The sequence below is a fragment of the Barbus barbus genome (genome assembly GCF_936440315.1).
Source record: "Barbus barbus genome assembly, chromosome: 21".
Lineage (NCBI taxonomy): Eukaryota > Metazoa > Chordata > Actinopteri > Cypriniformes > Cyprinidae > Barbus > Barbus barbus.
The window spans coordinates 18,901,385-18,914,378 of record NC_136749.1 but is presented as its reverse complement, the minus strand read 5'-3'; the positions used below and the strand labels follow the sequence as shown (position 1 = coordinate 18,914,378).

The window sequence follows — 12,994 nt, the reverse complement described above, 5'->3', positions numbered from 1 at the left end:
CCATGTGACATCAGTGAAACAACTTCAATTTTGCGAGGTTACGAGAATACTTTATGTGCGCAAAGAAAATAAAAATAATTACTTCATTCAACAATTCTTCTCCCCCACGTCACCGTCTTCTGCTATTTTAGAGAGTACCCCTCCAAAATGGAACTCTCTGTGCTCTCCAAAATGGCAGAAGGCAGTAACTCGGGGAGAAGAATTATTATTATATTGTTATTTTTGTTTTCTTTGTGCACAAAAAGTTTTCTCGTAGCATCGCAAAATTGAAGTTATGCCACTGATAGAATGTTTTACTGATGTCCTTACTACCTTTCTGGGTCTGGGAAACTTTTTTTAGTTGCGTTGCTGTCTACAGACTGTCAGAGAGCTCTCACATTTCATCAAAGATATCTTAATTTGTGCTCCGAAGATAAACGGAGGTCTTACAGGTTTGGAATGACATGAGGGCGAGTAATCAATGACAGAATTTTCATTTTGGGGTGAACTGTCCCTTTAAAAACAGAAAATTGGTTGCCAAGGCAATGAACTGAAATGAGATTATGTACTAATATTGCTAACTGAATATTAAAAAATAAATTAAAATAAAAACATTAAAATAAAAGATAATCCCAATTTTAATAGAAACTATAATAGTACATAAATAATACTAAAGTAACACTGGTTCTGAGAACAAAATGCATGTAATTTTCTTGTGTTCTTTTAGTTTTAGTTGTGTTCACACTGAGGCAAATCAAAGTTAGTGATCATCAGTAACAGACATGGAAGCACATAGCACACCTGAGAGTGTTTTGTGAGTTGCAGAGGCAGCGGTGCTCGCAGTGCATGCCGTAGGTCCCGTCAGGACACATCCTGTGATCACAGCGTGGACCCTTAAACCCCGGCTCACACAGACACCCACCGTGGATGTTATAACACCGGGCTCCGTTAGCACAGTCACACACACCCTTACAGTCCTCACCGTATGTACCCACTGGACACTCCTCGTTACACCTACACAAGAGACACACATGCTCACTCAACTGCAGTAGAGAAAGTTAAGTAACATGCAAACATTAAAATTATGCAGACCTTTCTCCGGTATAGCCTGCATCACACTGACATTGGCCTTTTTCTGGATCACAGTGGCCTCCATTATGGCACAAACATTCTTTAGCACAGTTTGGACCAAAACGGCCCGGTGGACACCGCTCAGTACATACTGCACCCTGAAACAGAGAGAGAGTGGCTAAAAATGGATGTTCAACAAAGAATAAACAAACAAAAAACTCACAGCCAATACACCGATTTCTCACCAACCAGCCAGGAGGACACAAACACACCCCTCTCCCCTGGCAGATGCCTCCATTCTGACATGGGCAGCGTGCAGGACAGCGGCTCGGTCGAATGCATGGCTCCTCGCACCTGAGCGACAGAGAATAGTGGGGTGCACAGTGAAAATCTGATTCAAAATTCAGTTCAAACCTGGACAGACAATGATGTTTTAGGATTGTAAAAATGTGAAACCACAAAAAATATGGTGTAAAATGATTAAGGAATAGTTCAGATGTAAAATTTCAAGTAAATTTGTTACAATGACCATGTGAACTCCTTTGTACAAAATGTCAAATTCTGAAGATTTCCTAAATAAATTTTTAAATTAAACTTCATTCAAATTGGTATGCTGGTCATTTAATTTATAATGGAAAGAAAATTCAGTCTGGATATTAATTGTGAAATTAACATGACATAACATATGCATGAAGTATTTTTTTTAAACAGTGTTATTGTTAACCAAAAAAACTCTTTTAGTAGTTGGAATAAAATAAAATGTAAAAATATTATATGAAAAACCTAAACTTAAAAAAACATAAAAATTAGAAATGTTATCTTGGCAGCTATGAAAGGCATAGTTTTAAGATGAAGTACTAAGATTACTAAAACTTAAATGGAAATAAAACTGAACCAAAAACTAATAAAATGACATATGTACATAACCAAATGACAAAAACTGAAATGAAAATGATAAATTTATTTACAAATACTGATAAATACTATAATAGCATATAAATAATACTAAAATAACAGTTTTCCAGTGCTAAGACACTCAAGTTTCCTTAGACTGGGTTTTTGAAATAAATGCAGCAAAGATAAGAAAGACAAATATTTACTGTATATAAGTTCCCATGCCTGACACAACATACTGTACTGTATATAATGTCAGCTAAATGCTTTAAAATAAGGATAATGTGAGGTATGTAAAAATATATGTAGGCATACGCAACAAGAGTAAATTTAGCATTTGAAATCCATCCATAATATACAGAGAGCAGTAAGAAAGCACATTATTATTCTAAGGTAGTTCCTGTACTCACAGAGTTCCAGTAAATCCATCTCTGCACACACATTCTCCAGTGGTTTTATTGCAGAATCCTCCTGTTCCACACTGGCACTGCTGCAGACAGCCCTGACCGAACGTCTTTGCAGGACAGGGGTTCTGACAGGAAGAAAATATGTTGAATTAAAATAACTAAACTTTGAATATACAGTAATCTGTAATATATTGTAACTTTATCGTAATTACATCATATATTTTACTTGAATAAAACAGGTAATTTGCCTGCTACCACATCCAGCTCAATGAAGAGGTTGTTCGTGTGTTTGTACCTGGCAGTGTTCACCAGTGTATCCGGCTGGGCACTGACAGCTTCCTTTAATAATGTCACACTCTCCCCTGTTCTGGCACTCGCAGCGCTGCCTGCAGCCTGGACCCCAATGCTGGGCATCACATGCTAAACACCAACACAAATTCAGCTAAATCGGAGATATCACACATTATACAGTCTGTTCAGATGCATTTACAAGAAGCTTTTCTTTGGATTAAAGTGGTTTTCTTATTGGTCTGATTGTGTTTGGATATTTGAGCAATTCAGTGCTAAAGGATTCCTAAATACTTGAGAGATTCTCTTGAGCATCCCTGGCATTTAGAGCATGACAAATTAATAGCGTGATTGAACAGAGAATTTGTACGGAGCTCAACAGAAGGAATGAGTTTCAAATGGGAAATTTTACAGATGGAGTTTGGCCGGACCTCAGAGAGAGCTCAGGCCAGCGCTCACACAGGGATTGGATTTCGGTCATGACACAACCTTAACTGATGACACGTAGCCTTTAGGGGTTAAGAAGAGGAATCCATCACCGAAACAGGCACATACACACACACACACACACACACACACACACTCATGCAGAGCATGTCAAGATGAAGAGCTCATTACCAAAAAAGCTTCTCTGGAACTCAAAGAGATCATTAATCAGTGAGGATCTGAGCTCATTTGGGCTTCTATGATACTAGTTAACTTCTTTATTCCAGTGTTTCTTTCTTTTTTTGATAGGAAAACAATATACAGTATAAAAATTATATATATTTATTTTTTAAAATTGTACTACCATTCAAAAGTTTAAAACACCGTTTTAAAATGAAAACGCACTAGTGTAAACAGGGCCTTAGAGTCCTGGGGTCTGACACTCGGACAGCAGGGGAGGTGAATGACTTCAACACCCCATATTCACATATCAGGCTTTAGGAACTGGAGCTCAACAGCTGTCTTGATTCAAACATTGAGCTGACATACAACCAGTTCTCAAAGCAAATGCATACCACTTTAAATAGACAAGTGGAAACATCAGAACTTGATTGATTTTCATCTCAAGGCTGCTTGCTTGATCATGAACTACATTATAAGTCCAGTTTTCTGTTCCCAAGCCCCTCTGCCCTAACATCCCTCAGGATTAATCAGCATGATCTGAAATGACAAACTTGTGATGGAATATTATAAACAATGAATATGAAGTGGATAATTTACACTCTCTTTGTTCATGTGAGTCACATGTTTATACTGTCTGAAGATGAAAACGAATCAAATATAAGTAGTTTTATCAAACAGCACGTTTCCAGTAGATATGGATGTCTTTTTTCAATGTGGGAAAATTCCTCTCTAGTCCCTTAGAGAAAAGCTGTTGTTAAGTTAAAGGTCTAGTAGTCTTAAAAGGCACTTTCCCATAAGCCCTTACTTGAATAGTTAGCCGTGAATCTCTTTCTAATGCGAAAATGCTGACTATTATGGACATCCAACTCTAAATGCTGTTTTTGCTTTGTGCAGCATGCCCAGTACCTTTTTAGTTTATTCTGCAGGCTGTTTTTTTTTTTTTTTTTTTTTATATAATTACTTTATAATAATGTTCTTATTTGTATAATTTTAAACAGACAAGAAGTTGTACAGCAGTTTGAAAGAGCTTGGCCTTTGGTCTTTCAGGACAGAGTGGGAGAAATGTGTATTTAAAACCTCAAACCTCTCTAATTTCCCACAAACCTCCCAACACACAGGCATTCAGGAAGTGTCAAGCCTCCTCCTGCCAATGCGAGCTAATAATGGGGTTTCACAGTCCAACCAAACAAAAAGCAGGACCAAATTAGAGAGAAAGGTCTTCTGCCTAGAGCCAGAGCCTTGAGTTTCCATTACATTTATGTAAACACCACTTAGGGGCCTGCAAGGCATTGTACTTCTGAAACCACAGTTTTACAAATCATATCCGTATTACAGACCAAGATACTACAGTAAACACTGGATGTTCATGTATTGGACAAAGTTGCAGAAGATCATGAGTTGTTTAGTTTCATTAAAAGCTTTTTTTGGCTTTTAATTTATATCATGTTTTCAGAGAACATCAAACATTAAAAAAAAATCAAGAGAAATTTCCTGATATGAGTGATACCACCCATTCAGTTATAATAACCCAAAATGATAGGTGTTCAGATGGCTGCATCAGAAATCATGTTTGTTAATTGAAATAAGTCTCTATATACATATAACTATTAGATGAAAAATGTTGCATTGGCAACTAAATTAAATTGATTTAAAATGAAATACTGAAATTACTAAAAATAAACAATAAAAATAAATGAAATTTAAATGTAAACCTTAAAAACACCAAAAACAAAATAACAAAATTACAAAAAAAAAAATGAAAACTGAAAATATAAAAATAAAAGCAAATTGAAAAATCTATCTAAAAAATACTATAATAGTATGTAAATAATATTAAAATAACACAGGACTGCATTATTTGTATGTGGGGAGATGTGTAAAGTCAGCTGAGAAAAATGGAGATGCTTTAGAAACCTTAGCTTGAAAATACTTATTTTTATGTGTTAAACTAAAGAAAGGGAACAGACTTAACCAGAGAGCAGATGCAGAAAGAGGAGAGGGGGAAAAGAAAACAAGAGGAAAAAGAAAAGGGAGAAAGTGGGGCCCAATAAAAATATGCACAGCAACACTAACAAATGACAACACATTCAAAAATGAAGCCAGAACACACAGTGAAATGTCTCTCCTTATGAGACCGTGTGCAGTTTCAGTTCTTAGATTAATTATAAGTATACTTATTATAATCAACATTCCTCTTCCTCTGTCCACCATCTTGGATTGATTTTTAACATAGCTTGTGGCAAAGCATTATGCATTAGAATTTAGCATAAAAAGGTATCTTAAAAGAGATTTGAAACAGTTTTCATGTCAGCTTTTGCATTTAATGCACTTTTTGGTTGTTTTTGCATGTCAGAAAGAGAAGGAGAAAAAGTATGACGCATTACTCACAGCTGGAACAGTCTTCTCCACGCCAGCCGTTCTCACATTGGCAGCGATCAGGTGCTATGCAGCGGCCATGGACACACTCCTTAGTGCAACGTGCTACACACACACATAGAGCAGGAGGGGAAAAACACACAGAGAGATGAAAAATACAAAAACAAACCGTTCAAAACCATTAAGGTATACGTTAAACGTTAATTTAATACTCACGAACACATTTATTTCTGCTCTCATAGAAACCACGGCAGCACTGATACCTCCTCCGATAGTCCATTTTCACCACCTGCCTATAAAGTGTTTTATAGGTGATCCTGGAGAGTGAATAAGAGAACCTCCATTTTAACCATGGAAAAATAAACAATTCAAGACCACACAATAGTCATTATTTCATTATCACAACTCAGCTGTACTTGGAACATAAAGACTTCTGATTCAGTAGTTGTCTTGGATCAACTTTTGGCACCTTTTTTACAGAAAATATAATATTTAGAAATGTATTAAACATTCGGTACCCTTCCCATTCGCCTTATTTCAGATTAACCTTAAAAAGGCCTTTGGGAACCGCCGTAAGACCGGCAGGGAGAGTGAGATTGCATGCCAGCATTGTAATAAAGGGAGCGTGTATGAACGCCAGCATCACAATTACTTGGATTCAAAGCAATTTTAAGATTGCACTGCCAAACCAAACAGTCCCTCCAGTGACCAAAGCTGAAGGCCGAAAACCTCTGCAGCATGAAAGAATTCATGCTGTGTAAAGTCTAAGTCAGCTCAGTGTAACTGTGAGTGAATGCATGAGTGCGTGTGTGTTTGTCGGTGTATGTCACCTGTGCCGGGTGCATTTGTTAGCGTTCCAGGGTTCAAAGCAGGTCTCTTCATACTTCACTTGGTCGAAAGGTTGAGCATATGATTCCTTCACTGAAGTGGTGAAACTAGAAAGGAACAAAGACTCATGTTCATCAGTCACTTGTTATTTTGCGTCATTCGACATGATGTACAACACAATTGCTGGAACTGTCCCAATAGAGTGTTTTGCTCATGGTTTGTAGTGTTCTGCCAAGTTTGTAGCGCAAAAAAAGAGAAGAGAATTAATTTTATTCCCTCTGGAATTTATCATGGGTTTTTGGAATGACAGTTTTAGATGAGTAAAAATAGGTCTGTGGTTAAAATTACTTGAAAAGGCTGTCACATTTTCTTCTTAAAACATAAATGGGTCTTTCTCAAAAATGTAAACTTTCTGATTTAAAAAAATGTTTAAGTTTTACGGTTTGATTTTCTCCCATCAAAAATTCTTAACAAGTACAATTTAAAAGCTGTAAAAATTCTTATCCATCCATTATCAAACAGCTTGTCCTTTAGGGTCGAAGGCATTTTTTACTTAATTTTATGAATGAAGTACATCATAACACAAACGTGAATTTTGTGTGATAACCACCTTAAAAAGAAACTCTTTCTAAAGAATATTTTTGGAGGCTATACTTAATATAGCTTAATATATAATATCGAAGGCAATAGTTAATATAGCTCTGCTTGACACATTTTAATTTAGGGGGTCCCTGCTACTTGTCTCTATGGCCAAAGGAGTCCTTGCCCTGAAAAACATTGAAGACCCCTGGTATAACCTCTAGTTTATGAGCATACACTTTTATACTTAGTCTCACACTGTATAAAATGAAATATGTTGCCTGAAACAGGTCTTGATATAATATCCAATTATGCTTCTTGGTTTACTAGTTGGGTATCTTGTTTTAACATTTCCTTTATATTGAGACATATTGAGAGGATTTTGGTTGTGTTGTTGTTGTTGTTTGACTTTCAGACATTGATCTACAACAGCAGTTTTGGTTGCCAGCATGCATTGGCGCAGATTTTCTCGACTTTACACTGGCTTTCTGAGCTCTGTATTGGAGCAGATGATTCTTACCTTTCCCATAAGCTGCAAACATTTAGATCTCGGGGGTCCACAGACAATGACAGTTCACACACACAGCCCAAGACAAACAGGACCACACAGATCTCCGCCTTCTTCATCCTGCTGTAAAGAGAAAAACAGTCAACTAACACTAAAATACTCTGCCTCTCAGAACTGTTGATTTGACATTGCAAGGCCAATGCAAAACTCTCCTTCCATTTTAAGACATATTGAAGCCATCTGGTTTTATTTATGAGGATGCTTTAGGCACTCCGTAGGAAAGGGACAGACAAGTCTCCCATGGGGAGGATTTCTGAGACTAACAGCAGCTTTATGAGCACATGCTCTCACACACACACACAGTCTTCAGAACAATCTCAGGATACATACTAGCTCTATAAGGAGTTTTTTCCTCCAGTATAGGACAACTGCAAACCCTGAAGTGTCACAGTGTTAACTTTCCCTGTCTGGACACCTAGTGGAATTACTATTGTGTCTAAGAAGGTTAGCAAACATCACCTGGAATGAAAACATTGTGTTCTGTCTTATAAAATAAGTACTATATTGAAAAAACATAGAAGGAATGTAAGGAAAAAAACAAGAGGAATGGAATTCCAAAACATAAAACGAATTTGTAGTTCTGTGTCTGCGAAAGGGTTTGAAATCTAATTTATATTATTATATGTAAAACTAATAAATTAAATAAATATGAAATGGCATTTAGTAGACTGTATGAGCGGAATCATCCCTGCTTGTTTGGTTTGATTGACATTTGCGATGTCCAAAATATCTGACCACCGTAAAAATAAACTCATTCTTTCGTAACAATATTTTTGGAGTTGAAATAATTTCTTAATGAAAAATGAATCATTCTAAATAAATAAAATACTTTAAACTTATTTTATTTTATCAATAGATACATTTCTAACTTGTACATTTTCCAGATGATATTTTACACGTTTTTCTGATGTTTTATATGCAGATGAAATGAGCATACATTAAAATATATGGCTGCCTTTATATTTTAGCAAGAGGGTTGCTCCCAAGAGGAACATCATATTTGGGAGTCTGTGGCATTAAAAATTACTTAAACCCCTGGTCTAGTATACTTTATAAGTGAAGGAAACTCTTTAAAGTGAATCACAAATCATCACTGCCTGTTTGGTTTGAAAATTAATAAAGAAACAACTTTTGCACAATAACACTAAAACTTCTGAAAAATTCATATGAAGTCAGTTCATCATAATCAAATGCAAATCCTAAATCAAACTAGACACAAACAGAATGAAAGAGACCAGAATATTGTGGGAGATGTCATGTTTTCATTAAGAGCTATAGGATTTTATAGGTCCCCTTACTGGGGTGGAGTATATTATCCCTGTTCTTTCTGGGGGTTTTTTTCAGGACTTCATTAGAAAAAGTGTTCGTGACCACATTAGGATTCCTGTGAGCTGAGAAACTAGGAGCATGTTTAATGAGCAGTGCACCGCGACAGAATCTGTGACAAACAAGTGGTTTAAATCTACTCTGAACCTGAGGCTGCATTAATTGCATTTACATCTAAGTAAACAACAGTTTTATGCAGAAGCAGATGGATTTTTTTGGGAAATTGTGTACTTGTCTCTAGCAGGATATTTGGCATGTGTAAGGATGCTGACTGTTCAAGTGCTACCTCGATACAAAATCCATCACATGAGTTTATGACATAATATTAATGCCAAGTTCTGTCATGAAACTCTTAACATGTTTAACATCCTTAACGTAAACTGATGATATTCACAGCATTAAACGACTTGGCACAAGCTGATTAGTTCATGTTGCATATGCAGCCAATGAGCTTTCTGCTTTACATTTAAATGGCTGGTTATCATTCACTTGTGCATTTTGAAACCCTCCACCTTCCCCAGCTCCACCTGTATAGATCAACTACGGGCTATTTTATAATCTATTTGTGCAGCAGCAGTATGTCTTAAATGCTCACAGCACTGTATCGATGTATGTATTGGCATTAGCAAGTTCCTGTATTTGCTTGCAGCAGCAGCATTAATCTACAAGCAATAACCAACAGCAGCTGCAATTCAGCAGCAGCAGCATAGCAGACCTATTCCGCCAAGACCAAATACATTAACACTGTCATATCCATTACTATGCTAAAATCTTCAGAGAGTTGCCATGACAGAAATGTTAAAATATTCATGTTAGCTTATAAAGCACACTGTAAAAGAAAAAAAGAGTTGAGCCAACTTAAAAGTTTAAGGTAACCAGCTTCAGCAGATTTTTGAATTTTCTCAACTTATTTTTTAGGAAATTTCTCAACTTTTTGTTGTTTAAACTTAAAACAAGAAGTAGAGAAAACTCAAAAATCTGCTGAAGCTGGTTACCTTAAACTTTGAAGTTTTTTTTTTTTTTTACAGTGCAGGTGTTATATCTCCATCTAGGAGGAGGATGCAACGTGAATATGAAAACATCTAGAATTGGTCTTACTCCCAAAATAAGTTTTCTTTACAGTTGATTTAACATTACAATTACATTTCATTATGGCAAACAATAACCGATAATATTAATATAGAAGAATATAAAATAAACAATGTCATATAAACAAGTAATCAGTAAATGTACGGATGCAAGTCTCACAAATACATCACAGTAATGGTTTCCTGACTGACATCACAAAAAAAGGGACTTTTTGTTGTGACCTTAGTAATGTTTCACTGACTGACAGATTTAACCTATTAACTAACAATTTAATACATTGCAAGTGATTTGCAAGTATATTGCGAGTGACTTATGAAAAAGAACCAGTTGATAAGAGTCATTTGTGCATGAATCAGTCCTTCACTGTCCGTTAGTTGCTGCTTGCAGGAAAAACAAGTTTAACTGTCAAGATTTTAAATTGCAGTTGCAAATATTTTCCTTTTTGTAGCATTGTCCATTTGAGTCACAGCCTGGAGTTCCAAGTAAGATTAAAGTAAGTTTGATCGCTCTTGCTAAACTGTTGCAGGGCTGCAGGGCTTTGAAAGGTGCAGTATTAAACCATGAGTTGATTTTAATGAGCTGAACAGATGCCGTGCCCACATTCGACTGCTTTCATGTGGACAAATTATGGGGAGGACGCATTACACGGCACAAACAAGAAGGGAGAGAGAGTGAGGGATTTCTTTCATCAACATTTTGTTTGCATCTGACAACAAGGATTGGTGCTACATTAAAAATGAGTACCATACGGAAGGATATTTTTGGGGGACACACTCACAAATGTCAAATGTTCCATATCCGAGTAGTAGCGTGAGTGAGAGCGTTCTGATCACCCAAACCAAAGACGTTCTGTCATTTAAAAGGCCCCACAATGCTGCTCCTGGGTGAAGATAAGGACAGAATGGAAAATGAATGAAAACACATGTAGTCATCTGTTTCTGGCTGGATCAGTAAAGCGCAGTCCTCATGCTCGGGAAGAGTCCAAAGTCAAGGGAGGGGGGAAAGGGGAAGTGATTTTGACTGTTTTATTTCATATGATAATAATTATAATTCTAGACAACTGGGAAGACTTTGTATGCGTCAATATCACTTTAGAGTGTTCGCATGTTTGCTACGGAACTAAGCATGTGACACGATGCCCAAAAAAATGTCTGTTATAAACTGGTTTTATTTAACAAGTAAGTCAAAAAGATTAATGAAACAGCCTTAAACTTGCTCGTGAGTTTGAATCAGACTTACTCAGTAAGAGCCATCACAGATTTCCCAGCTCAATTTCGCTCAATGTACCACGAGTCATTTGTCTGTTTCATCTGATTTGACATGAACTTAATTGTTTCTGGTTCTATCCTTTAGGTTCAAGAGACTTGCATCAGTCTATTTATTGATGGCTGAATTTGGGAAGAGCATAGCTAGTGTTATTACTATTTTTGCCATCTGTGTTCTTTCTTTCTTTACTTCTTTCTTTCAAACAGACAGCATTATTCTTAGAAAACAGAGTATATTTCCTACAAATAGAGATTCAGTATCAAATTGGAACAAGGGTCAAAGACGAAAAAGGGTTTAAGCATAAAAACAAGTGTAATGCTGCTTTAAATTGTTGTTTAAAAAGTTTTCCGTTTAATTTAATTGCAATTTAGTTTTTGTTTTTCTGAGAAAAAATAAATATTATACATTTTTCCCTGATTTACAGAAGACACCCACTAAAATGTCATTCAGTGTAACAGTCTTGTCAGGCATATTTACAACAGAAATTAATTTAAAAGACTAATTACTTTCACCCCAAATAGTAATTAGTTGTAATTTTACATTTTTAAAATTGACACTATCCTAGGTTTTGCCCACTTGTCAGTAAGAATTTTTTTTCTTTTATTCTTTTATATATTTTAATATGCACAAGTCAAAATAAGCATGTTGTTTGAATTTTTACATAAATATTGTGTTACACTTAATGACAATGTAACATTATTTCAACCAAACTTTGACATTTTATTCTCCAAAAATTAATTTGAAACATTAAAAGTAGACACTTTACTAACATTTAATGTGCTTTCTATGGACATAAAATCACTTTTGTAAATTTCTTTTGATGCGGACATCATCACATCTTTGACCCACAAATACTTAAAGAACAACAGTTTATATACCTTAAAACATTGTGTAACATTGTCCTTCAATACAGCATACAGCAGTGTTTGCTCCATAGTGTTATGCCTCATGCTGTCTTTAAACATCCTGCCATGTGCATTGTCCATGTCCAAATGTTCAAAACGCCTCTTTAGATACCTTTACTGATCTATTTAGCGTCTCCATTTAACATCTTTTGTGATCAGCCCCCTGAAATGTGTCCGACGAGGTCAGATGGGCATGAAACTAGCCTAAGAGTACCTAGTAGACTTTTTGCAAACTACTTTTGGAACACAAAAAAAGAACATGCAGTCACAGTTTCTCGTAAGTCTATTTCAGCTTTGATTGGAGTGAATTAAATTTTGATTAAAAAGGCTTTAGGTTTTGATGCTGGTGCATGGGGTTAGAAGCACATGGCATTGATCAGATTTCCTTATTTTCTTTCCTGTCCCTCTCTTCAACTGCTTGGGGCCGCATGCTAATTTAAGGAGAAAATATTAGTCATTATTTGGAACGGAGGGACACAGTGAAAGGAAAATAAGAAGAAAAGAAAAAGGAGCCATCAAAAAAGACAGCCAGAAAGCGAGAGGAGGAGAAAGGTTGCATAATAGCTCTGGACCCTATGGACCCGCATGCATAAATAGTCTCTCATATAACATCTCATATAATCATTCCAGTTCTCCTCCAGTTCCACAGACCACTGACAAATGTAGCAAAGAGCAGATATCCTGGCAGGATCCAACTAACACGCGCTCATTCACGCAAAGAAACACATATACTGAGACTGCCAAACCTGCTATGAAGTATATTAGGGAAAGGCTGGAAAATGAGAAAAATAAGCTAAGAATGAGCTAAG

At 36.1% G+C, this 12,994-nt stretch overlaps 1 protein-coding gene across 1 annotated transcript in view; it reads right to left on the bottom strand.

Annotated features, from left to right (window-relative positions):
* The window catches only part of LOC306887639 (uncharacterized protein), a 34,542-nt gene that overhangs the window by 7,712 nt on the left and 13,836 nt on the right, over positions 1–12,994 (bottom strand). Inside the window, exons 2-10 of the mRNA XM_079445549.1 lie at positions 7,552–7,662; positions 6,455–6,559; positions 5,841–5,941; positions 5,637–5,729; positions 2,647–2,771; positions 2,355–2,476; positions 1,296–1,404; positions 1,072–1,208; positions 781–993 (exon numbers count right to left, since the gene is read on the bottom strand). Coding sequence (XP_079301675.1) covers positions 781–993; positions 1,072–1,208; positions 1,296–1,404; positions 2,355–2,476; positions 2,647–2,771; positions 5,637–5,729; positions 5,841–5,941; positions 6,455–6,559; positions 7,552–7,658 — 1,112 coding nt within the window. The 5' untranslated portion in view covers positions 7,659–7,662. The remainder of the gene's footprint in view (positions 1–780; positions 994–1,071; positions 1,209–1,295; positions 1,405–2,354; positions 2,477–2,646; positions 2,772–5,636; positions 5,730–5,840; positions 5,942–6,454; positions 6,560–7,551; positions 7,663–12,994) is intronic.